The following is a 27,047-nucleotide window of genomic DNA, read 5'->3' as shown; positions in this document are numbered from 1 at the left end:
TTTGCATATGATTATTACGCACTGCATGCCTGTATCAAGTACCTCAGGTACCCCATAAATATGTATACCTACTATGTATCCACAAAAATCAAAACAAACAAATTTTCTAAATCAATCATTTCTGAGGAATTCAGCATGGATCACAATTATTAAAGAAGAAAACTTTTAAAGTTTTATAAGATTTATTTTAAAAAACCTTTCCCCCCAAAAAAATTCAAGGAAAAGATATTTTAACTGTTAAGTCACAACTAGTTATTCCATAAACTTAACTTCTAACACCATACCATTTTCTGAACAAACAAAAGGTTTCTCTCCGGTGTGAAGACGCTGATGTGTTTTGAGCTGTCCACTTTGAACAAAGGCTTTTCCACAGTCTGGATAGTCACACAGATAAGGCCTCTCACCTAAGTAAATAGATGTTAGATATTATATCTGAGACACTAAGGCTAGAAGAGGAGGGGGATGGGGAGAGAATCAACCTTTATATAGGTCATGACTCCCAGTAACAATAAAGCATGCCATGCTCACAACTGAGCTGCAGTAGAAATGCTAATAGCAGCACTTGGGTGGCACCAAGCAGCTGCCTGCTGGGGAGCACCTTTAGGCCTTAAGGTTATATTTATATTTACTGCCCATCTCAATTTAGACTACCCACATTTCAAGTGCTCAGGAGTCACAGTGGCTACTATGCGGGGCAGTGTAGCTCTACACATAATGGTATGAAAGACTGATTGTAAGCCAGCAGTAGTTGGATTTTTGGCACCTCAGTTTCCTCACCTGTAAACTGTTAGATGAACTAAAAGATTCCTTCTTTTGGGGCCAACTTTATAGCGAGAACAAGGGCCCTGTATACATACTTTTTTTGGCTCTCTAAGTGATATTTATAATTTCCATATGCAAATAAAGACATACAATAATCTTGGGATGGCTGCCTACCATAGTTCACCTCAGATTTAATGCTTAGGTCAAACGTTCTGATAGCACACTGAAGATTCTAGAAATTCTATTAAAAACCTGACAATTAACTGTTTTTGGCCTACAGATGAATTTTAACAATGACACAGATAAAAGCATATCAAGTAAAATTCGGGCAGGTAAAGGATAAAACTAAATTTGCCAGTAACATGACTATGATATCTAGGTTAATTACCATAAATTGAGGAACCACATGGAACCGGTATTCGTAAGACCACCACTCTCCACCAAAAAGAAACTGACTATACTACCTTTTTAGAAAAACTTCACAATAGTGGTAATGTAAGACTAAATAAGCCAACTAACAATTTATTACCCAACCTCAAATCAGCTTTCAGTTAAGTGTTACTTCTGACCAGGCGCAGTGGCTCACACCTGCAATCCCAACACTTTGGGAGGCCGAGGCAGGCAGATCACAAGGTCAGGAGTTCGAGACCAGCCAGACCAACACAGTGAAATCCCATCTCTACTAAAAATACAAAAATTAGCTGGGCATGGTGGCAGGCGCCTGCAATCCTGGCTACTCGGGAGCCTGAGGCAGGAGAATAGCTTGAACCTGGGAAGCAGAGGTTGCAGAGAGCTGAGATCACGCCATTGCACTCCAGCCTGGAGGACAAGAGCGAGACTCTGTCTCAAAAAAAGAAAAGAAAAAGTGTTACTTCTGCCAGTCTCTGTAAAATTTGCTCAACTTACCTGTATGAGTCCTTTTGTGAGCTTGGAGCGATTTCTCCCGTGGAAATACCCTATTACAGATGTTACAACGAATTCTGCTGGATGAATGCTCTCCTTCATTTATTAAATCGCGGACAGTATCTGCTCTGGGTCTACCACGTCGGATTCCATCCTGTTGACAATTTTTGCAAACATTAATATAACTTCTTGAACTCTACTCATTAAAGCAACATATCATAATATAACTTTTAAAAGATCTTTCTTGGGAGCAGCACACACTTGTAGTCCCAGTTATTTAGGAGGCTGAGGTAGAAGTATCACTTGAGGCCAGGAGTTTGAGGAAACATTGCACAAAACGTTTTTGTTTTGTCTCTAAAACAAAGGAAAAGTCTTTCTTAAGGGACATCAGTGAAAATGGTGAAGTAGATTAACTCTTAACAGCCCATCCCTCCACAGATGACTGAAAAATCAAGCAAAAACTGTCACAATCAGCTCTGTCACAACTCCAGAAAATACATTCAGAGCAACTCAGCAAACCGAATCAATAAAAAAGCAACAAAAAACAATAGAAAAGGTTGGCCGCATGTTGACTTGCCCTGTCTCTTTCCCTTCCCCAGTGGCAGTCTTGAAGACAGCAGTCTGCATTCTCATTCTGGGAACCTACTCCCTAGTCCCTGCTTCCAGAGGGAGAACATAACTTATTTGAAATAATTGCATTTGCCTGTTTTGAGTCTTAAGGTTACCTGAAGTACTGACATATATGTTTGTCTTTGTTTTCCCTAACTTGGAAAAGGGCAAAGAGGGGTCTATTTAGAGGGGATTGCTCAAAAACCTTGTACTACAAATAAAAATCTGCAGCCATCTGGGGCAAAAGATTTCAGTTGAGGGAAACAGACACACCAACAGCCTGAGAGGAAAAGCTGGGAGAAAGTTTCTTTTGGAAATTAGGGCATTCAACAATCTCCACTTATAGTAAAGTCAGGAATTTAGAAAGTCATGCATATATGCCCAGGGCAGGAAGCATGCTCAGAAAAGATCTGAAAAGACCCTCTAGCTGAACTTTAGGTTCAGCACAAGCAAGAAATGAAGGCTAGGGCAGAGCTGTAAACAGCAAAGCTAAGCAACGACAGTGTCCCCCAACATAGCCATTCTGCAAAGACTGGGAGAAGGTTGTTGTCTTCCCTTATTTCCACTGTTTTTTGGGAGGTGGGGGAAGGAGGCTCTAGGTATTCAAAAAAGTCTCACAGAACACTAGTGGTGGCTCGTGCCTGTAATCCCACTGACTTACATGAGAGGATCACTTAAGCAAAGTAGTTCAAGGCTACCGTGATGCCACAGTGTAGCCTTAGTCATGATGCCACTGCACCGTGGCCTGAGCAAGTGAGACCCCATCTCGGAGAATGATCCAAGATGGCTGATTGCTAACATCTCAGTATTGCAGCTCCCAGTGAAAGCGCAGAGAACGAGAGGACACCACACTTTCAGACAAATTTTGGCCGCTCACGGAGCAGAAGATACCCAGGGTAGGAGCCACACAGGTCGCCAGCGTGACTCTTGTGGCTGACACAGCGGTTTTGCCGGTACCTCGCGCAGCAGCTCTTGGTGTAGAGTAAACGGGATTGGTTCCCCTTCTGACGGAGGTCTGGAGCTCTGGGAAGGCAGAGTCGCCTATTATGGACTCAACAAGGAAGCCAGACTGGAGATTCCAGGGCAGAAGAGCACCATCAGTCTTAACACTGCTGTTTTGGCCTGCGCAGTGGGTTGCTCATATTTCGGCCCTGGGAGTTAACAACTTGGACGTCCACTCAGAGACCTAATTTGAAAGTTGATTAATTACAAAGATGACAGGTGGATAAATTTACAATGATGGGAAGAAACCAGCGTAAAAAGGCTGAGAATACTCAAAATCAGAATGCCTCTCCCTCTACAGAGGATCACAGTTCCTCATTAACAAGGGAACAAGGCTTGATGGAGAACGAGTGCATCCCATTAACAGAATCAGGCTTCAGAAGATGGATAATAAGAAACTTCTGTGAGTTAAAAGAACATGTTGTAGCCCAATGTAAAGAAACTGAGAACTTTGAAAAAAGGTTTGACAAAATCCTAATGAGAATAGACAACTTAGAGAGGAATATAAGTGAATTAATGGAACTGAAGAATACAATACAGGAACTCCAAGAAGTATGCACAGGTTTAAACACTCCAATTGTTCAAGCAGAAGAAAGGATATCAGAGGTCGAAGTCCAACTTAATGAAATAAAATGAGAAGACAAGATTAGAGAAAAAAGGATAAAAAGGAATGAGCTAAGTCTCCAAGAAATGTGGGACTATGTGAAAAGACCAAATTTACGTTTGATAGGTGTACCTGAATGCGACGGAGAGAATGAATCCAAGCTGGAAAATATTCTTCAGGATATTATTCAGGAAAATTTTCCTAAACTAGCAAAGCAGGACAATATTCAACCCCAGGTAATACAGAGAACACCACAAAGATATTCCTCAAGAAGAGCAACCCCAAGGCACATAATCGTTAGATTCACCAGGGTTGAAACGAAGGAGAAAATACTAAGGGCAGCCAGAGAGAAAGGTCAGGTTACCCACAAAGGGAAGCCTATCAGACTTACAGCAGATTTCTGAGCAGAAACTCTACAAGCCAGAAGAGCGTGGGGGCCAATATTCAACATCCTTAAAGAACAGAACTTTCAGCCTAGAATTTCATATCCAGCCAAACTAAGCTTCACAACTGAAGGAAAAATAAAATCTTTTATGAACAAGCAAGAACTCAGAGATTTTATTACCACCAGGCCTGCTTTACAAGAGCTTCTGAAAGAAGCATTACACATAGAAAGAAACAACCAGTATTAGCCTTTCTAAAAATACACCAAAAAGCAAAGAGCATCAACATAAAGAAGAATTTACATCAACGAATGGATAAAACAGCCAGTTAATATCAAATGGCAGTAACCCTAAATTTAAATCGACTAAATCCCCCAATCAAAAGATACAGCCAAAACCCAACGGTATGCTACATCCAGACCTACTTCACATGCAAGGATACACAAAGACTCAAAACAAAGGGATGGAAAAAGATTTACCAACCAAATGGAGAGCAAAAATAAACAAATAAATAAAAAGCAGGAGTTGCAATTCTCGTATCTGATAAAATAGATTTTAAAGCAACAAAGATATAGTGGTAAAAGGATCAATGCAACAACAAGAGCTAACGATCCTAACATCCAGATACATACTTAGACTCAATGAGACAGAAAACTAATAAGAATATCACGGACTCGAACTCAGATCCGAAACAAGTAAACTTAATAAATATTTATAGAGCTCTTCACTTTAAATACACAAAATATACATTCTTGTCAATACCACATCACGCCTACTCATAGGTTTAAATGAAATATTGATTGGCCATTATTAATACCCATTTTTTTTTAGAACAAAGCAACATATCCATTCTCTCTCCCTCTTCTTCTTCCTCTTTCTTCGTCTCCTTCACTCTTTTTTTTCTTTCCTTCTCTCAAAAAAAGAAAAAAAGAAATCAACTTGTAGACCTCTAGATCCAGGTCGGCAATGTCTCTCTCATTGCCTGATTTCCTTCCTTTTCTTCTCTCCCTCCCTCTCTCCTTCCTCCCTCCCTTCCTCCTTCCTTTCCTCCCTTCCTCCCTTAAAAAAAAAAAAAAAAAAAACATGATCCAATTGTATGCTATCTACAAGCACTTTAATTCAAAAATGCAAATAGGTTAGAAGTGAAAGGACAGGGTTGGGAGCAGTGGTTCATACCTGTAATCCCAACACTTTGGGAGGCTAAGGCAGGAGGACTGTTTGAAGCAAGGAATTAGAGGCCAACCTAAGCAAAAGTGAGACTTCATCTCTGTAAAAAATTTAAAACTTAGCCAGATCAGTGGTGTGTGCCTATAGGCCCGGCTACTCAGGAAGCTGAGGTGGGAGGATCACTTGAGCCCAGAAGTTCAAGGCTATAGTGACCTATGATCACACCACTGCACTCCAGGCTGGGCAATAGAGCAAGACACTGTCTCCTTAAAAAAAAAAAAAGAAAAAGAAAAGAAAAGAAAAAAGTGAAAAGATGAAAATATATAACATTTATAAATACATATACACCTAAGAACAGAGCCCCCTGCAAAAGGGCAAAATAGTTCAAAAACAGCCAGAGCCCCCTAGTTCTTTGATTTTTCTTTTTCTTTTCTCTTTTTTGAGACAGGGTCTCACTCTTGTCACTCAGGCTAGAGTGCAGTGGTGCAATCAGTCTTGGCTCACTGCAACCTCCACCTCCTGGGTTCAGGCGATCCTCCTGCCTCAGGATCCCATAGCTGGGATTACAGGCACCTGTCACCATGCCTGGATTTTTTTTTTTCTTTTTTTTGTATTTTTAGTAGAGATAGATTTCACCATGTTGGCCAGGCTCGTCTTGAACTCCTGACCTCAGGTGATCTGCTTGTCTCAGCCTCCCAAAGTGCTGGGATTATAGGCATGAGCCACCACACCCAGCCTCTTTTTTTCTGAAACAGAATCTTGCTCTGTCACCCGGGCTGGAGTGCAGTGGCATAATCTCAGCTCACTGGCACCTCTGCCTCCTGAGTTCAAGCAATTCTCCTGCCTCAGCCTCCCAAGTAGCTGGGACTACAGGCACATGCCACCACGCCCAGCTAATTTTTGTATTTTTTAGCAGAGACGTGGTTTCACCATGTTGGCCAGGCTGGTCTGGAACTCCTGGCTTCAAGTGACCTACCCACCTTGGCCTCCCAAAGTGCTGGGATTACAGGCATGAGCCTCTGTGCCCAGTTAATACCCTACTTTCAATAATGAATAAGACAACTAGGTAGAAGATCCACAAAGATATTCTCCAAAACAGACCATATGTTAGACTACAAAACAAGTCTCTCCCCACTGGCTGCTCTGAAAAGCCATCTTTGCATTGTTCCTCGTCTGACTCCTTGATCGCTGCAGCCGCCTCCGCCGCGCGCCTCCTTCGCCTTCGCAGACTCCGGCAGCTTTATCGCCAGAGTCATTCAAAACTCGCTTTCTTTTTAGTCCCCCACTTCAGATCACCGGCGTGCCCCACCATGTCAGACGAAGCTGTAGACACCAGCTCCGAAATCACCACCAAGGACTTGAAGGAGGAGAAGGAAGTTGTGGAAGAGGCAGAAAATGGAAGAGAGGCTAACGGGAATGCGAATGAGGAAAATGGGGAGAAGGAGGCTGACAATGAGGTAGATGAAGAAGAGGAAGAAGGTGGGGAGGAAGAGGAGGAGGAAGAAGAAGGTGATAGGAGGAGGATGGAGATGAAGATGAGGAAGCTGAGTCTGCTAAGGGCAAGCGGGCCGCTGAAGATGATGAGGATGATGATGTCGATACCAAGAAGCAGAAGACCAACGAGGATGATTAGACAGCAAAAAAGGAAAAGTTAAACTAAAAACACACACACTAAAAAAAAGGCTGCCTTGACCTATTCACCCTCCACTTCCAGTCTCAGAATCTAAACCTGGTCACCTTCGAGCAGAGAGGCCGGCCCGCCCGCCCACCCCGGACAGTGCCACCCGCAGATGACACGACGCGCTCTCCACTACCCAACCCAAACCATGAGAAATTGCAACAGGGGAGGAAAAAAGAACCAAAACTTCCAAGGCCCTGCTTTTTTTCTTAAAAGTACTTTAAAAAGGAAATTTGTTTGTATTTTTTATTTACATTTTATATTTTTGTACATATTGTTAGGGTCAGCCATTTTTAATGATCTCCGATGACCAAACCAGCCTTCGGAACGTTCTCTGTCCTACTTTTGACTTTATTTGTGGTGTGACCATGTTCATTATAATCTAAAAGGAGAAAAAAAAACCTTGTAAAGAAAAGCGAAAACGACAACAGAAAAACAATTGTATTCCGAGCATTCCAGTACCTTTGTTGTGTATGTACTTAGCTGTACTATAAGTAGTTGGTTTGTATGAGATGGTTAAAAGGCCAAAGATTAAAAGGTTTTCTTTTTTGTCTATGAAGTTGCTGTTGATTTTTTTTTTTTTTTTTTTTGAGACGGAGTTTCGCTCTTGTTACCCAGGCTGGAGTGCAATGGCGCGATCTCGGCTCACCGCAACCTCCGCCTCCTGGGTCCGGGCAATTCTCCTGCCTCAGCCTTCTGAGTAGCTGGGATTACAGGCACGTGCCACCATGCCCAGCTAATTTTTTGTATTTTTAGTAGAGACGGGGTTTCACCATGTTGACCAGGATGGTCTCGATCTCTTGACCTCGTGATCCACCCGCCTCGGCCTCCCAAAGTGCTGGGATTAGAGCCACCGTGCCCGGCTGCTGTTGATTTTTTTTTTTTTTTTTTTTTGAGACAGAGTTTCCCTCTTGTTACCCAGGCTGGAGTGCAGTGGCATGATCTCAGATCACTGCAACCTCCACTTCCCAGGTTCAAGCAATTCTCCTGCCTCAGCCTCCCGAGTAGTTGGGACTATAGGTGCACACCACCACGCCCAGCTAATTTTTGTATTTTTAGTAGAGATGAGGTTTCATCGGCTGCTCTTGAACTCCTGACCTCGTGTTCCACCTGCCGCGACCTCCGAAAGTAGTGAGATGACAGGTGTAAGGCATTACGCCCAGCACAACAAACTCTTAAATAGCCAACGGGTCAAAAAAGAAATCACAAGGGAAAAAATAAAATACTTTGATACAAATAATGCCAAAACACAACATACCAAAGTTTATAGGACACAGTTCAGGAATTAGATGACTTAATATTGAAGGCTGCAATGTTATCCAAAGCAATCTTACAGGCACAATGCAATCTCTATTAAAATTCCAGTTTGGTTTATTTTTTGGCGGAAATGGAAAAGGCGATCCTCAAGTTCATATGGAATTATAAGAGGTTCCAAATAGCCAAAACAGTCTTGAAAAAGAACAAAACAGGAGGACTCCCCAATTTCAAAACTTACTACTAAGCACTGGTAATCAAGACAGTGTGGTAAGGGTACAAGGAAAGACATATGGACCAATGAAACAAAATTGGGAGTACAGAAACCAACCTTCCTATACATGAAAGGCCAATTGATTTTCAACAAGGGACCCAAGAACTTTCAATAGAGAAAGAATCGTCTCTTTAACAAATGGTTCTGGGATAAGTGGATTTCTATACACAAATGGATAAAGTTAGACCCCTACCTTACACTATATACAAAAACTCACTGAAAATATACCACAGAACTAAATATAAAAACTAAAACTATATAAATCTTGTCTGGACACAGTGGCCCATGCCTGTAATACCAGCACTTTGGGAAGCCGAGGCAGGTGGATCATTTGAGCCCAAAAGTGTGAGATCAGCCTGGGCAACATGGTGAAACCTCATCTCCACCAAAAATGCTAAGAATGAGCCGAGCAGGGTGGTGCATGCCTGGAGTCCCGGCTACTCAGGAGGCAGAGGTTGCAATGAGCCAAGATCACACCACTGCATTTGAGCCTGGGCAACAGAGTTAGACTCTGTCTCAAAAAAAAAAAAGAACAGCCCAATGGCTGCTCTGAAACGCCATCTTTGCATTGTCCCTCGTCCGGCTCGCCTCCGCCGCCTCCACCGCGCGCCTCCTTCGCCGTCGCAGACTCCCGCAGCTTTATCGCCAGAGTCCTTCAAATCTCGCTTTCTTTTTAGTCCCCCGCATCGGATCACCGGCGTGCTCCATCCTGTCAGACGCAGCAGTAGACACCAGCTCCGAAATCACCACCAAGGACTTGAAGAAGGAAGTTGTGGAAGAGGCGGAAAATGGAAGAGAGGCGCCTGCTAACGGGAATGCGAATGAGGAAAACGGGGAGCAGGAGGCTGACAATGAGGCAGATGAAGAGGAAGGTGGGGAGGAAGAAGAGGAGGAAGAAGAAGGTGATGATGAGGAGATGAAGATGAGGAAGGTGAGTCTGCTGTGGGCAAGCGGGCAGCTGAAGATGCTGAGGATGACGATGTCGATACCAAGAAGCAGAAGACCAACGAGGATGATTAGACAGCAAAAAAGGAAAAGTTAAACTAAAAAAAAAAAAAAAAAAGCCCGCCGTGACCTATTCACCCTCCACTTCCCGTCTCAGAATCTAAACGTGGTCACCTTTGAGTAGAGAGGCCGGCCCGCCCGCTCACTGCGGGCAGTGCCACCTTCACTCCACCACCCAAACCAAACCATGAGAATTTGCAACAGGGGAGGAAAACAGAGCCAAAACTTTCAAGGCCCTGCTTTTTTCTTAAAAGTACTTTAAAAAGGAAATTTGTTTGTATTTTTTATTTACATTTTATATTTTTGTACATATTGTTAGGGTCAGCCATTTTTAATGATCTCCGATGACCAAACCAGCCTTCAGAGTGTTTTCTGTCCTACTTCTGACTTTACTTGTGATGTGACCATGTTCATTATAATCTCAAAGGAGAAAGAAAATCTTGTAAAAAAAAAAAAAAGGCGAAAATGACAACAGAGGAACAATCGTATTCAGAACATTCTAGTACCTTTGTTGTGTATGTACTTAGCTGTACTATAAGTAGTTGGTTTGTATGAGATGGTTAAAAAGCCAAAGATTAAAAGATTTCCTTTTTTTCCTTTTTTGTCTATGAAATTGCTGTTGATTTTCTTTTGGCCTGTTTGATGTATGTGTGAAACAATGTTGTCCAACAATAAACAGGAATTTTATTTTGCTGAGTTGTTCTAACAACAACAAAAAATGAACAAACAAACAAAACCTGTAACATTCTTAAAACATAGGGATGAATCTTCATGACTTTGTTTATAATGGAGTCTTAGATATGGCACCAAGAAATAAGCAATAAAATAAATAAGTCGGACTGAATCAAAATGTAAAACTTTTGAACATCAAAGGATTTTATGAAGAAAATGAAAGGGCAACCTACAGAATGGGAGATGATATTTGCAAACCATACATCTGATAAGGTTCTAGTATAAAGGATACAAAAAGACCTCTTGCAACTCAACAACAAAAATCACAAAAAATTCCAATTAGAAAATAGGCAAATGACTTGAAAAGACATTTCTCCAATGCAGTTATATAGCCAGCAAATACACAAAAAGATGCTCAAAATCGACCGAGTATGGTGGCTCATGCCTGTAATCCCAGCACTTTGGGAGGCTGAGGCAGGTGAATCACCTGAGGTCAGGAGTTCAAGACCAGCCTGGCCAACATGGTGAAACCCCATCTCTACTAAAAATACAAAAATTATCTGGGCACGATGACGGTTGCCTGTAATCCCAGCTACTAGGGAGGCTGAGGCAGGAGAATCACTTGAACCCAGGAGGCAGAAGTTACAATGAGTCGAGATCACACTGTTGCACTCCAGCCTGGGCAACTAAGCAAGACTCTGTCTCAAAAAAAGATGCTCGGCCGGGCGAGGTGGCTCAAGCCTGTAATCCCAGCACTTTGGGAGGCCAAAGCGGGTGGATTACGAGGTCAAGAGATCGAGACCATCTTGGTCAACATGGTGAAACCCGGTCTCTACTAAAAATACAAAAAATTAGCTGGGCATGGTGGCGTGTGCCTGTAATCCCAGCTACTCAGGAGGCTGAGGAGGGAGACTTGCTTGAACCCAGGAGGCGGAGGTTGCGGTGAGCCGAGATCGCTCCATTGCACTCCAGCCTGGGTAACAAGAGCGAAATTCCATCTAAAAAAAAAAGATGCTCAAAATCATTCATCATTTAGGGAGATGCTAATTTAAACCACAATACTACTTTGCACCAACTAGGTTATAATGGGGGGGGGGAAGGAAAATGAGTAGGAAATAGTTTTTTCTTAAAAATGTAGAGAAATTGGAACTAGCATATACTACTGATGAGAATGTAAAATGGCTCAGCCACTGTGGAAAAGTTTGATAGTTTTGTATCAATATCATATATATATACATATACAATGAAATATGTATACATAAATAATGGAATTATTTAGCCATGAAAACAATATGTGCTACAAAGTGGATGAACCTAAAAAACAGTATGCTAAAAAAAGCCAAACACAAAATGCAACGTATTATGTAATTTCATTTAATGAAATCTCCAGAGTAGGTAAATCTATAGAGACAGAAAGTAGGTTGTTAGTTTCCAAAGTCTGCATGTAGTGGGGAACAGGGAGTCATGGCTTTAATAGACTGAGTTTTCTTTTGAGGTGATAAAAATGTTTTGGAACTTGTACAACATTGTGAATGTACTAAATGTCACTGCATTGTATATTTTAAAATGATTAATGTTATGTAATTTCACCCTGATTAAAAACCTAAGGAAATCTGAATATACTATGGGCTTCAGTTAATACTAGTGCATCAATATTGGTTCATTAATTTTTTACAAATGTACCACACTAGAGTAAGATGCTAACAGGGGAAGCTGGGTGTACAGTTTATGGGAACTCTCTGTACTACCTTCACAGCTTTTCTATACAGCTAAAACTAATATAAAATAAACATTATTTGAAATAAACTTTGTTCCCCAGTTAAGAGAACTTTCGCACATACAAGTTACGTGGAAAAAAAAACAAACCATAAAAGGATCATGTACAACTACATCTAAAATGAAGATGCTTTTAGGGCTTTCTTTTTCTTTTCTTTTTTTTTTTTTTTTGAGACAAGTCTCACTCTGTAGCCAGGCTGCAGTGCAGTGACGGGATCTCGGCTCACTGCAATCTCTGCTTCCTGGGTTCAAGTGATTCTCCTGCCTCAGCCTCCAGGGTAGCTGGGATTACAGGCCCGCACCGCTATGCCCGGCTAATTTTTTGTATTTTAGCAGAGATGGATTTTCACCAAGTTGGCCAGGATGACCTCATGATACACCCACCTTGGCCTCCCAAAGTGCTGGGATTACAGGCGTGGGCTTTCAGTATCAAAACCCAGTCTTCCCAAAGCCTTAAATATCAGCCTGAAACCTTGACAGATAATAAAAAGCTACTGCAAAATTCCCTTCAATCAAATTTTGACATTGAAAGAAAAGTTCAATCCCTACATGGATGAATTATCTTCTAGGATAAATCATGTTTTAAGAAAATCCTTAAATAATAAAATCTATATTCAGCACAACTTAATAACCTGATTTCAGTCTTATACCATGAATATTCAACTTAGTTGTACACTTTTATTCTAAGTCTATAGAAAGTTTTCGAAAGATTTAATGAAGTCTTTACCTATTTTTCCTTTAGTCTTTAGATACAGGCAGTGTACTAAACAGAAACAGCTAAAAATTATTAGTAACTGAAGAAATATGTTTTTTGTTGATAGTATAAATTCTCATTACCTGTCACAGTTAACTTTTTTAATGATTAAAAATGTGGGATCAGGCATAGTGGCTCACACCTGTAATCCCAGCACTTCGGGAGTCTGAGGTGATAGGGTTGCTTGAGGCTGAAAGTTAAGAGAACAGCCTGGGCAACGTAGTAAGACCCCGTCTCTATTATAAAATAAATAAATAAATAAGGGGGAAAAAAAAAAACAGATGTGGGAAGGCTACATATCCAAAAGAAAAGAAAACAGGATCTCAAAGAGATATTTGCACATCTGTGTTCACTGCAGTATTATTCACAATTGATAGCAACCCAAATGTCTACTGACTGATGAATGGATAACCAGTGCTATATACAGTTAGTCTAACTAACTGATTCAGTGTGTGAGTAACAATGGAGTATTACTCAGCCTTCAGAGATGGAAATCCTGCCATATGCTATAACATGGATGAATCTTTAGGAAATTATGCTAAGTAAAACAAGCCAGTGACAAAAAGACAAACTCTGCATAATTTCACCTATATGAGGTATCTGAGGTCATCAGATTCTTAGAAAAGTGGTGGTTGCCAGGGACTAGAGAGGGAGGAAAGGCGAGTTCAATGAATATAGTTTGTTTTACAAGAGGAACAAATCAAGACTTGTTGCACAACCGCTTATGTAGTTAACACTACTGTACTGTACACTTAAAAATGGTTAAGGTGGTAAATATTATGGGGTTTTTAACCACAATTTTTAAAATGTGAGAAGGCACTGTGGCAGACATTATTGCAAAAACATTCACTGCCCCTCTCACTGTGAGTCCAGAGTGCAACTTAGCCATATAACTTGCTTTGAACAATAAAATGTGAGTGAAAGGATCCAAGATGGCCGACCACTAACAGCTCAGGATTGTAGCTCCCAGTGAAAGCCCAGAGAACGAGACGACGCCACACTTTTAGACGAATTTTCGTCACTCACCGATCAGCCGATTCCCAGTGGAGGAGCCCCACGGGTCGCCAGCGCGACTCTTGTGGCCGCCGCAGCGGTTTTGCCGGCGACTCGGCGCAGCCCCTCTTCATGCAGAGCCAACGGGACTGCTTCCCCTACTGACTGGAGTTTGGAGCTCCGGGAAGTCAGAGCCGCTTGTTGCGGACTCAAGAGGGAAGCCAGACCAGAGATTCCCGGGCAGAAGAGCACCATCAGTCTTATCGCTGCTATTTAGGCTGCCACAGTGGGTTGCTCGGATCCCAACACTGGGAATCAATAAGTAGGACGTTGACTCAGAAAACTAATTAGAAAGGCGGGTCATCTACAATGAAGGGAAAAAAACAGCCTAAGAAGGCCGAGTATACTCAAAATCAGAACCCATCAGCAACGGAACAATCCCTGATGGAAAAGGACTCATCAGCAACCGAACAAGCCCTGATGGAAAAGGACTCATCAGTAACAGAACAAGCCCTGATGGAAAAGGACTGTGTTCCATTATCTGAAGTAGGCTTTAAAAGGTGGATGATAAGAAACTTCTGGGAGTTAAAGGAACTTGTTCTAACCCAATGTAAAGAAACTAAGAACCTGGAAAAAAGGTTAGATGAAATGTTGAAAAGAATAAACAATATAGAGAGGAATACAAATGAACTTATGGAGTTGAAAAATACAACACGAGAACTTAGTGAAATATGTACAAGCTTAAACAGCCGAATGGATCAAGCAGAAGAAAGGGTATCAGAGGTCGAAAATCAACTTAATGAAACAAAACAACAAGACAAGAATAGAGAAAAAAGGATAAAAAGGAATGAGCAAAGTCTCCAAGCAATATGGGACTATGTGAAAAGACCTAATATACGCTTGATTGGTGTACCTGAATGTGACGGAGAGAATGAATTCAAGCTGGAAAATACTCTCCAGGACATTATCCAGGAAAATTTTCCTAATTTAGCAAAGCAGGACACTATTCAACCCCAGGCAATACAGAGAACACCACAAAGATATTCCTCAAGAAGACCAACCCCAAGGCACATAATCGTTAGATTCACCAAGATCGAAACGAAGGAGAAAATATTAAGGGCAGCCAGAGAGAAAGATCAAGTTACCCATAAAGGTAAGCCTATTAGGCTTACAGCAGATCTCTCAACGGAAACCCTACAAGCTAGAAGAGAGTGGGGGCCAATATTCAATATACTTAATCAACAGAACTTTCAGCCCAGAATTTCATATCCTGACAATTTAAGCTTTACATTTGAAGGAAAAATAAAATAAAATTTTTTAGGAACAAGCAAGTACTCAGAGATTTTATTACCACCAGGCCTGCTTTACAAGAACTTCTCAAAGAAGCACTATACACAGAAAGGAACAACCAGTATGACCCTTTCTAAAAACACACCAAAAAGTAAAGAGCATTAACATAAAGAAGAATTTTTATCAACAAAAGGACAAAATAGCCAGTTAATATCAAACAGCAGCAACCCTAAATTTAAATCGACCAAATCTCCCAATCAAAAGATACAGACAAAATCTAACGGTATATCCAAAGATATACAGAGACTCAAAATAAAGGGTTGGAAAAAAAAACGTACCAACCAAATGGAGAGCAAAAATAAATAAATAAAAAGCAGGAATTGCAATTTTCACATTTGACAAAATAGATTTCAAAGCTACAAGGATACAAGGATAAAAGGATTAATGTAATAATAAGAGATCTTAACACCCAGATACATAAGACCCATAATGAGATTTAGATTCAACGAGACAGAAAATTGATAACAATATCCGGGACTGGAACTAAGATCCAGAACAAATAAACTCAACAGAGCTCTCCATTTTAAACACACAAAATATACATTATCCACAAAACCTAACGATATATCTAAAGATATACAAAGACTCAAAACAAGGGGATGGAAAAAAACTCACTAACCAAATGGAGAGCAAAAATAAATAAATAAAAAGCAGGAGTTGCAATTCTCACACTTAATAAAATAGATTTCAAAGCTACAAGGATGCAAGGGTAAAAGGATTAATGCAACAATAAGAGATCTTAACACCCAGATACATAAGACACATAATGAGATTTAGATTCAACGAGACAACAAATTGATAACGATATCCAGGACTTGAACTCAGAGCCAGAACAAATAAACACAATAGAGGTCTCCATTTTAAACACATAAAATATGCATTAACCACTTTAAACACTCAAAATATTTATCGGCCATTATTGAAACCCATTTTAGGAATGAAGTAATATTCCTTTTTCCCTCTTTTTCTTTTTTTCCCTTCTTCTCTTTTTCCCTCAAAAAAAATAGAAAAAAAAATGTGAGTGAAAATAGCATGTGTGGTTTGGATGTTTGTCCCCTCCCAATCTCATGTTGAAATCTGATCCCTAATATTGGAGGCAGGGGTAGTGGGAAGTGTCTGGGTCATAAGGGCAGATCCCCCATGAACTTCTAGATGCTGTCCTCGCTCACACTGTTACCGTGAGACCTGTTAAAAACAGCCTGCACTTCCCCCCCTCCCTCTTGTTCTTTCTCTTACCATGTGAAACCTGTTCCCCTTTGCTTTCTGCCATGACTGGAAGCTCCCTGAGGTCCCTTGCCAGAAGCAGATTCTGGTGCCATGCTTCTGGTAAAGCCTCAAGAAATATGAACCAAATAAATCTATTTTCCTCATAAATCACCCAGCTTCAGGTATTCTTTTATAGAAATGCAAAACAAACTAATACAACACGTGGTTTTACCATCTCTCTTTTATCTCTGCTTTGAGACCCATCTGTCCCAGCTTGGAAAGATTCCTTCAGGTTCTAGAATGAACAGAATAGGAACACACCTGTGGTTAACCCTTCCAGAACATATAACATGAGCCACGTTGAGGCTGAGATTGCCACCTGAAGTTTCATTCTGCAGCCTGCTTTTTAGCCTAAACTAACTGACTCAGTGTGTTAGTAACAAACATCTGTTTATGAAACAAACTAAGAATGCAGAAAGAGGTACATAACTGATGTCTTTTCCCATCCTTACGAAATTCCTCAAGAAATTCCCATGTATAATGGAAGCAGGAATTAGCAAGATCCTAAAAAGACCATGACTTATCACTAAAGTACAAATTAACAAATCAACTTGTGGCAATTATTGGTGGTCATCAAATTCTTTCATCTTCTTTACTCCTTGGCTGTGATCCTTAGTAGCCACACTTAGTTCAAGTCTTGCTTGCTATAGGTCTCAAAAAATATATATTATAAAATTAGTATTTTTAAATATGTAAGAAAGGCTAAGCACAGTGGCTCATGCCTGTAATCCTACCAACTTGAAAATTTGAGGCGGGAGGATTGCTTGAGTCCAGGAGTTTGAGATCAGCCTGGGCAACATGGCAAGACCCCTGTCTACCAAAAAAAAAAAAAAAAAAATAGACAGATGAAGTATGTACCTAAAGTCCCAGCTACTCAGGAGGCTGAGGTGGAAGGATCTCTTAAGCCTGGGAGTTCAAGGCTGCAATGAGCCCTAATAGTGCTACTGCACTAAGCCTGGCTGACAGTGAAACTTTGTCTCAAAAACATAGAAAACAAGTCAACAAATAAATATTAACAAATTTTAACAAATTTGTTAACAAATATTAACAAATAAAAAAAGAACATACTTGTAATCTGAAATAAAAAGACTCTTGCAATCTGAAATAACTGACTAGTTAAACATCAAAAATTTAAGATTAACCATTACTATTAATAAGCATCTCTAATAGTGGGGAAACATTAAAAGTTAACCATGAGACAGGGCATGGTGGCTCACACCTGTATCCCAGCACTTTGGGAAGCTGAGGCAGGCAAATCACTTGAGGCCTGGAGTTTGAGACCAGCCTGGCCAACACGGTGAAACCTTGTATCTACTAAAAATATAAAAACTGGCCAGGCGCAGTGGCTCACGGCTGTAATCCCAGCACTTTGAGAGGCTAAGGTGGGCAGATCACCTGAGGTGAGGAGTTTGAAACCAGACTGGCCAATATGGTAAAACCTTGTTTCTACTAAAAATATAAGAAGTATCAGGGCATGGTGATGCACACCTGTAGTCCTAGTTACTTGGGAGGCTGAGACTTGAGAATAGCCTTAACTTGGGAGGCGGAGGTTGCAGTGAGCGGAGATTGTGCCACTGCACCCCATCCTGAGTGACAGAGCAACACTCCATCTCAAAAAAAAAAAAAAAAGTTAACCATATGGCTGCCTCCTAGCAACTCTGAGACTGTTTCTGCCACCAGCAACACATTTAAATTTTCCAAATGAGAAATGCAGTGCTGAAGGGTACAGCATAATACAATACACTGGCCATATATAGGTAAGGGTTTCACTAAGAGCGTTCTTTTGTTTGTTTTTGTTTTGAGACGGAATCTTGCTCTGTTGCCAGGCTGAAATGCAGTGGCACAATCTCGGCTTACTGCAACCTCCGCCTCCCAGGTTCATGTGATTCTCCTGCCTCAGCCTCCCAAGTTGCTGGGACTACAAGCATGCACCACCATGCCTGGCTAATTAATAAGTGCATTCTTTTATCTGAGAAAATAAGACAAGACAAATAATCATATAATGTGCTAAATACATGAATAAATACCATCTTTTAACAATACATATTAAAATAAGCAATGTTACTTAAAGAGGACCCTCTTCCTTTTGGCCTTAACAATAAGAAAATGTTTCAGCCGGCCAGGTGCGGTGGCTCAAGCCTGTAATCCCAGCACTTTGGAAGGCCAAGGCGGGTGGATCACGAGGTCAAGAGATCGAGACCATCCTGGTCAACATGGTGAAACCCCATCTCTACTAAAAATGCAAAAAATTATCTGCGCATGGTGGTGCGTGCCTGTAATCCCAGCTGCTCAGGAGGCTGAGGAGGGAGAATTGCTTGAACCCAGGAGGCAGAGGTTGTGGTGAGACAAGATGGTGCCATTGCACTCCAGCCTGGGTAACAAGAGCGAAACTCCGTCTCAAAAAACAAAAATAAAAGAAAACCATGTTTCTAGGCATCTTCAGATAATTACAAACAGATCTTGTCAAGACTGTTGATAATTTGCAACACAAAATTATTAAACTACCAAAAAACTTTTGCATACCTTAATAAATGTAATTTTATTTATTTATTTATTTATTTACTTTGAGACGGAGTTTCGCTCGTTACTCAGGCTGGAGTGCAATGGCGCGATCTCGGCTCACCGCAACCTCCGCCTCCTGGGTTCAGGCAATTCTCCTGCCTCAGCTTCCCGAGTAGCTGGGATTACAGGCACACGCCACCGTGCCCAGCTAATTTTTTGTATTTTTAGTAGAGACGGGATTTCACCATGTTGACCAGGATGGTCTCGATCTCTTGACCTCGTGATCCACCAGCCTCGGCCTCCCAAAGTGCTGGGATTACAGGTGTGAGCCACCAGGCCGGCAGTAAATGTAATTTTAAAAATAATCTCCATACCTCTAGAATGCAGATTAGTGATTTTGAAAGTGTTTAGTCATATAACTAAAAAACCTAAAAGTCCTTGACGCATTTTTATTTAAGTAGAATTCAAATAAAGGGTACAAGCACAACCTAGAAAGAAAACAAAAATAGGTCTCAGAGGGAGGCGTGTGAACCTTTTCACATTCAAATTTAGATACAAACTTTCCAAGACTCGATACATGCTTCCTAACCCTACTTCCCATCCTGACTTATCTTCACAACTTCTCAAGTTTTAATTCCAGTTTATTGAATTGAGTGCACTCTTATAAAGCACCTCAACTGAGATATAGATAAGCTATAAATAATATGTTTTTGTTTTTGTTTTTTGAGACAGAATCTCACTCTGTCGCCCATGCTGGAGTGCAGTGGCAAAATCTCAGCTCATTGCAATCTCCGCCTCCAGGGTTCACAGTATTCTCCTGCCTCAGCCTCCCAAGTAGCTGGGCTACAGGCATGCACCACCACACTCAGCTAATTTTTTTGTATTTTTAGTAGAGACAGGGTTTCACCATCTTGGCCAGACTGGTCTCAAACTCCTGACCTCAAGTGATCTGCCCACCTCAGCTTCCCAAAGTGCTGGGATTACAGGTGCGAGCCACCACGCATGGTCAGTAGTATGTCTTATATCTACTTATATCAGCTTAATATTTAAAAAGTAAAAATAGACCAGAAGACAGAGCAGAGGGAGACTCTTTCTTAAAAAAAAAAAAAAAATTACAAAAATTAGCTGGGCATCATGGCGGGTGCCTGTAATCCCAGCTATTCAGGACGCTAAAGTAGGAGAATCACTTGAACCCAGGAGGCAGAGGTTGCAGTGAGCCAAGATCACACTAATGCACTCCAGCCTGGGCAACAAGAGTGAAACTCTGTCTCAAAATAAATAAATAAATAAATAAATAAATAAATAAATAAATAAACAAGCAAAAAAAACCCTGAAGTCCATTTACACGTGATAGTCCCAGGAACAGTGTGGTATAGAGACTAAGAACAGGGACTCTGGAAGGTTCCAATCAGTTCTACCACTTACCACTTTACAATCTTAACTAAACTTTGTCTTGGGGACTCTTCAATTTCTCATTCCTCATCAGGTAAACAGGATAAAATTAATTAAAGAATTCAAAATGCTCAACACAGAGCCCATTAGTTTACTGCTAACATTATGAAATGCTTACTCTGTGCCAGGCAATAAATAGTGCTTACTACGTTAACATGATGTTAGCTTTAACATGGTGCTCAAAAATTACTATTCACATAAGTAATATAAATTTATGTATTATGCAAAAAGTATTTAAAAGCCAGCTATTTGTAATAGTATGTGCAGTCTAGGTGTTTGTAGTGTTCAGGTGATACAGAAAAGGGAAACAGGATAGGCAGCTGGTAGATCCTGCAGGGTTGAATAGTATCTGAGAACCCAGACCCCACCAGCCCCACTGGGGAGAAGTACTTCAAATACAGTCTGAGTAGAGGGCACAGGGACAAGGTGGAAAGTCTTGGAACGTCCTGTGGCAGAAGGCAGTTAGACCTGCTTTCTTCTCTCTCAGAATTCTACAATCCAGAATAAGACAATATATAATTATATGCAGACAGTGCTAAGCAATCGTGTGATGAGCAGCCAGAAGAAGCTGGTAGGTATTCCCACAGGCAAGGGAGGCAGTGTGGGGCAGGAACAAACAAAAGACAAAGAGAAAACTGACACAGGGTTTGCAGGATTCAGATGTTAACACCTCCCCTGAGAGCAGTGGCAAAGAATAGACAGTAAATGAACACAAATGTTGTTCTCAAACCCACAGCTGTTAGTGCCTCTATGTGGCATATTGGGAGCATGTTAACTTGTCTCCTGTCTTCCCCAAAAATGAGCAGCCTCGGTCAGCACAATTCACCTATGATACACATGGAGATAAAGAACAAGTACTTTAAAGAAGCAAAACAGAGAAAAGGGGCTGGGACTCCCTATCTTTTTAAGTTCAGTGTATTGACCACAAATCAAACTAAGCAACTTCCTTATTTTTTTTTCTTGCCCCACAAAACAGTCTAGCAACTTCCTTAAATAAAGATATACTCCAGACCCTTCTTACAGTGGGAAAGCTAAACAAATGAATTTTTGGAGCTGCATGTGGATTGCTTCCTCAATAGATACATTCAAATCAGTTTATCAAATGACTTATGAAAGTTACAATAGGAAAAACTGCATGAGAAAGGAAAAAAGCAGAACTATAATACAGCCTTTTCACTTTTACATGTTTTTCACAACTTCTGGTATACTTTACCTCTGAAAAGAGGTATACATCGGGAAATACACTTCAAATCTATGCATCTTGTTAGCAACTTTTTGTTTTTGAGACGGAGTCTCGCTCTGTCACCAGGCTGGAGTGCAGCAGCACGATCTCGGTTCACTGCAACCTCCCCCTCCCAGGTTCAAGCAATTCTCCTGCCTCAGCCTCCCAAGTAAATGGGACTACAGGCATGTGACACCACACCCAGGTGATTTTTGTATTTTTAATAGAGATGGGGTTTCACCATTTTGGCCAGGATGGTCTCGATCTCTTGACCTCATGATCCACCCACCTCAGCCTTCCAAAGTGCTAGAATTACAGGCATGAGCCACGGTGTCCGGCCACTGTTTGCAACTTTTATAAAATGTTTGGGTGAGTGAGGGTAAGTCTGTTTTAGGCCAAAAACAACGTATCCATAGATTTCATTTATATAACATTAATCTTCTTGGGTGACCCAGAACTAGATTTATAATTTAAAATCATAAAGGCAAAATCTTAAAAAAAGAATTTGTGGATGAATGCCTTTATATTGTTCAACTACATAATCTAATGTGTTTTTTAAAAAAAGACTAAAACTTATAAATCATTACCACAAAAATATCTAGGATACCCATACATCTAATTATAGCCTTCACCAATACTCTGCAATATTATCAATGCTTTTATCATTAGTTTCTTCAATTTTTTTTTTGGTGGGGGTTGGAGTGCAATGGCATGTTCTCGGCTTACTGCAACCTCTACCTCCTGGGTTCTAGCGAGTCTCCTGCCTCAGCCTCCCGAGCAGCTGGGATTACAGGTGCCCACCACCACATCTGGCTAATTTTTGTATTTTTAGTAGAGAGAGGATTTCACCATGTTGGTCAGGCTGGTCTCGAACTCCTGACCTCAAGTGATCCACCTGCCTCAGCCTTTCAAAGTGCTGGGATTACAGGCATGAGCCACCACGCCCAGCAAGTTTCAATTTTTTTAAAGAGTTGAAGTCTTGTGGAAGTGCAGTGGTGCTATCATGTCTCACTGTAGCCCCAAACTCCTGGCCTTAAGTGATCTTCCTGCCTCAGCATCCCATGTAGCTGGGACTACAGGTACAGTTTGCCAGATGGGGTCTCACTATGTTGCCCAGGCTGGTCTTGAACTTCTGGCCTTGAGTGATTCTCCAGCCTCAGCCTCCCAATGGGATTACAGACATGAGCTACCTCACCATTCTTTCAAATGTTTACTGAGGTGCAGTTTCCAGAGTTGAAGTATGTCAAAACCTACAGTTTTATAACTTTATATTTAATAATAACGCCACATAAGATATATCAATTTCCTCAAAACTGAATCAGTGTAGAGTTTCATCATTGTGACTGCATGTAAAATGATCAAACTCGTTATAACTTATACATCATGTGCTGGTACAGATGCAGAGATATCCACTGTGTGATTTACTCGTTATATGTCTTGCATATTGCTTATCTCATACAGCCACTTAAGAAACAGAACCTGGATATTAACCTTCTGTTAGCACCCATTACACAAATATTTTTTAGCACCTTTATTGAGCATTTACAGAGTATATTATATTAAAGTCATATGGTCTTCCAGATAGAAATACTCCTGGCTCTCCTGGAGCTTACAGTCTACAGAGTCCAGTATAAGTCAGCAGAAAAGCCCCCCCAAACACAGGCAGAACTAAGAGCCACAAAACCTCGACCTAGTTCTGGCGCTCCCATTATCGAGCTGTGCGATTGTGGGGAGGTCGCCTCACTAATCACTCTAAGCCTCAGCTGCCTCATCTGAAAAATGTAGGTTTGAACCAGTGGTCACAACCTTCCCAGCTTTAAGCAGTCTGAGACTGCCAGCAATTTTAGCGTCCCATTCCACCATGTGCTCTCAACACCTAGCAAGTAGTATGCTGGATAAACGAAAGGCAGCGAAGGCACAACTGCAGCCGCAGAAGACGCCCCGAAGTCCTTTCCTGCTCTTCGGCTGTCTGCAGGACATCTCGTAACAGGGCCATGGCGATCTGCAGTAATAGAGCAGACACTGTGCGCTCCCTTCCCGCTCGCACTCGGTGGAACTACTCAAGGCCTTCATCCCCCTCCCTTCCTGTCGGAACTGAGGACTCGGCAGCCCGCCGGGAGGATGTCAGCGGCCGTTGACCCGGTCTCCCCGGCGACCTCAGGCCGCGCTCACGCCCACTGCACCTGCCGCAAGGACTGTCTCCCGCGCCGCTCCCGCCTGTCACGTGACAGACCCCCCCCAGCCGGGGGCCGCTTTTTGGCGCGCGGTAGTGACGTCAGCATCCTGTCAGCCACAGCCCCCGCCGCGGCCAGATCGACCTCCCGTTTTCCAGTCTGCCCCGCCTGCCGCACCGTTAACGGGCCCCGGCTGCCTCGTGCCCCGCCCACCCGCGCCGCTCACCTTGAGGTGGCCGCTGTCTGGGCTGCTCGCTTCCTCCTCGTCCTCACCTCCCGAGGCGGCGGCGGAGGCCGAGGCGGCAGGCGGGGGCGCGCCCCGGCCCCGAAGCCCCGAGTGCTCGGCGGCGGCGGCGGCGGCGGCGGCGGCGGCAGCGGGCCGGGCGGCCGAGGCGGCGGCCCCCGCGACCCCGGGACTGAGCGTCACGTTGTGTGCGTTCTCGCCCCAGCGCCACGGGTACACCATGAAGTCGCTGAAGCCGGGGCTGGTCGGGATGAGCGGCGGCGGCGGCTCCGGCTCCCCTCCGCACGTAGGCTTGATCGGGGTCGTCCTGATGACCGACACCAGCACCCGCTTGGGGGAGTCGTGGCAGAAGATGACGGGCGGCGGCGGCGGGTTCTCCGCCATGGGCGCCTCCACGCCCCGGATCATCGCCCTGCCCGACCCGCAGCTCCGGCGGCCCCGGGCCGCACCCCTGAGCACCGCTCTGTTCCTCGCTCGCTCTGCTCCGAATCGCCGGCTCAGGGCTGCCGGCTCATTGCAGACGGACGTGTCCCGGAATCCTGCGCAGCGGCCACCTAAGGAGCTGAGCGGCCGGCACGGGCGGGCAGGGCTGGACCCCAGCCCCAGGTCAAGCGCCCTCTGCTCTTTGTACTCCGCAGCGCAGGCTGCAACCGCGGGAAGCAGCGGACTGCCCGGCCCTTGCGGTGACAGGAAAGCAGGACGCGCGGCGCTGAGCCCCCCAAAATAACAACCTGCCGCCGCGGTGCCTGCCCTGGCTTTTCCCGCGTTACATTTCGCGCCTGGGCGGAACCAGTCACCGCGAGGCCGCTGCCCGCTGGTCGCACCGACGAGTGACAGGCGGCGCGAGCCAATTGCCAGACCCGGCCTTCTTTCCCTCCGGCGGGGGCGGGGCCGGGGCCGGGTCTGCGCGCGGGTCCTTCCCACCTCACCATTGGCCGCCGCTCTTATATTTTTTTCCTGTCTCGAGGGCCAACAGCGTTCGAAACCAGCGGAGCGCGCGGCGTCCGCACTCGCCGGGACACACCCTCTTCCCGCCCCGCCCCGCCTTCCCTCCGCGTGGTTCGTAGAGCCGGGGAGACCGGCGGCGGGGCGGGCGGCAAGAGGGCAGCTGATTGGACAGCGGCGGGGCGGGGTCGGTGCGATCGTTGGGCGGCAGAGCGCGCGCCCCGCTCGGCCCCACCCGCCGTTGGTTGTTGGGCAGCGGTTCCCGCGCGCAGCGAGTTTAAAGGGCTGGGGGCTCGCTGCCCTCCCCACTATCAGCCCGGCGGCCGGAGGCTCTGCTGCCCGACGTCTTGGTGTGTTACCGGGCGTGCTTGGTTTCTTAAACGAGTTCGTCTGCTCAGCTATTGCACACGCTGTGAGCCAGTCAGAGCGCCGCTCTGACTCCCGGTTGCCTACTGTGGGCCTCGGGTTCCCTGTCTGTGGCAAGTGGGGAGTTCGGGAAGTGGCCTCCGAAGTCCGCGAGGGCCGCTTGAGGCGCGGAGGACACAAGAGCCGAACGAGTGTCAGCTCTCACCCTGGACGGATGTCCGGAAGTCGCCTCGGGGATCCCCCACCCTGGCGATCCCGCTCTGCCCAACGGCTCCTCCAGGGGTCGGATCGGCGCCCCTCTCTGCGCAGCCCCCACCTCCCTGGCAGCGTCCGGGTCCTCGCGCCGGGACGCGCGGAGTCCTGGTGCCCTCTGCCCGCCCCGCCCTAGCCCCGCCTGGCGGGCGCCGACCGCTGCTCGGGAGGGGCTCGGAGGGCTCAACTGGGGACTGGCTGGATGGGGCGCCCAGTCTCCTACCCGCTAGATGTAGACTGTGGAGCTGCGTTTTGTTCTTGGGAATACAGATTCCCAGGGCCCTAGCTAACTCGCGGTAGGGTCTCAATAAATATTTGTTGACTGCATGAATGAATATCCAGTGGCTAAGGGTTAGAATTGGTAATTTAGAACTCGCCTGCATAAGCTGAATAGCCTTTCTGTGAGAGACACGCAAATGCACAACTATGCCTAAATTAAGCTTCAATTGTTTAAAAGCAAATACTGATATGAACGATTTCAAAAATGTATTTATTTTAAAAACCAAACAGGCAATAATAATGCATCATGGAGGGAAGTTATGTGGGTGGGAACAGAAGTGAAAAGATTTCAAGAGATACAACACATAACTGTATCTTTTGAAATTTGAACCAAGTGAAAGTATCCTTTTAAGAAATAGGGCCGGACACGGCGGCTAACGCCTGTAATCCCAGCACTTTGGGAGGCCAAAGCGGGCGGATCACAAGGTCAGGATATCAAGACCACCCTGGCTAACAGGGTAAAACCGTCTCTTCTAAAAATACAAAAAATTAGCCGGCCATGGTGGCAGACGGCACCTGTAGTCCAGAAAGAAAAGAAAGGCGGGAAAGAAAAGAAGAAAGAGGGAAAGAGAAACAGTATATAGCCTCCATTTTCTGGGGGCCTACTACAAAAATAGCATATATGTACTGATACACAATGGATGTTTCACATTTCACCCAACAATTCAGTATATTATTAATCCCATTTTACAAATGAGAAAAGTTGAGGCTTGTGCAAGATTACATAAGTCCTTTAGAAGAATGGCTATGAGAACTGCCTATTGGTTATATCTCTATCTGCTAAGCAAAAGGAGGAAAGGGCTGAAAAATGGGACTCACACATTGCTGAGTCCCATTTCTCATATTCCAAAACTTTGAGGGTTTAAGGGCAAATCTAATTTCATATTGTAATGGTTGATCTAGAAAGCTGAAAGTTCAGCTCTACTTTAACATAACTTAGTAAACATTTTGTTTTTACAGTTTAATACCAAATAATTGTAGCATATTCTTCTGAGTCAGTTGGAAGGGAAATGTTATCCATCTATTTTATACTTGAAAGGTAGTGTAAAGAAAAAAGTGATCTATCCATCATGGACATTTGAATTAGGGGTTGAGCAAAATCCAACAGATTAATCACCAACAAATAGTTACTGTTTAACATTCAGAGCATGCCCCAGAG

The 27,047-nt window shown here is 43.4% G+C and overlaps 1 protein-coding gene and 1 pseudogene across 1 annotated transcript in view; one reads left to right on the top strand and one right to left on the bottom strand.

The window, feature by feature from the left end:
* The window catches only part of ZNF367 (zinc finger protein 367), a 33,120-nt gene extending 8,242 nt beyond the window's left edge, over positions 1-24,878 (bottom strand). Inside the window, exons 1-3 of the mRNA XM_035300457.3 lie at positions 24,029-24,878; positions 1,669-1,819; positions 285-404 (exon numbers count right to left, since the gene is read on the bottom strand). Of these exons, the coding sequence (XP_035156348.2) occupies positions 285-404; positions 1,669-1,819; positions 24,029-24,454 (697 nt within the window). The 5' untranslated portion in view covers positions 24,455-24,878. The remainder of the gene's footprint in view (positions 1-284; positions 405-1,668; positions 1,820-24,028) is intronic.
* On the top strand, positions 6,560-7,093 carry LOC118153751 (prothymosin alpha pseudogene; annotated as a pseudogene).
* Positions 24,879-27,047: the final 2,169 nt, after the last annotated feature.

This window comes from Callithrix jacchus, chromosome 1 (genome assembly GCF_049354715.1).
Source record: "Callithrix jacchus isolate 240 chromosome 1, calJac240_pri, whole genome shotgun sequence".
Classification (NCBI taxonomy): Eukaryota; Metazoa; Chordata; class Mammalia; order Primates; family Cebidae; genus Callithrix; species Callithrix jacchus.
Note: the sequence above shows the minus strand (reverse complement) of the source record. Positions and strands in the feature narration are given on the sequence as shown.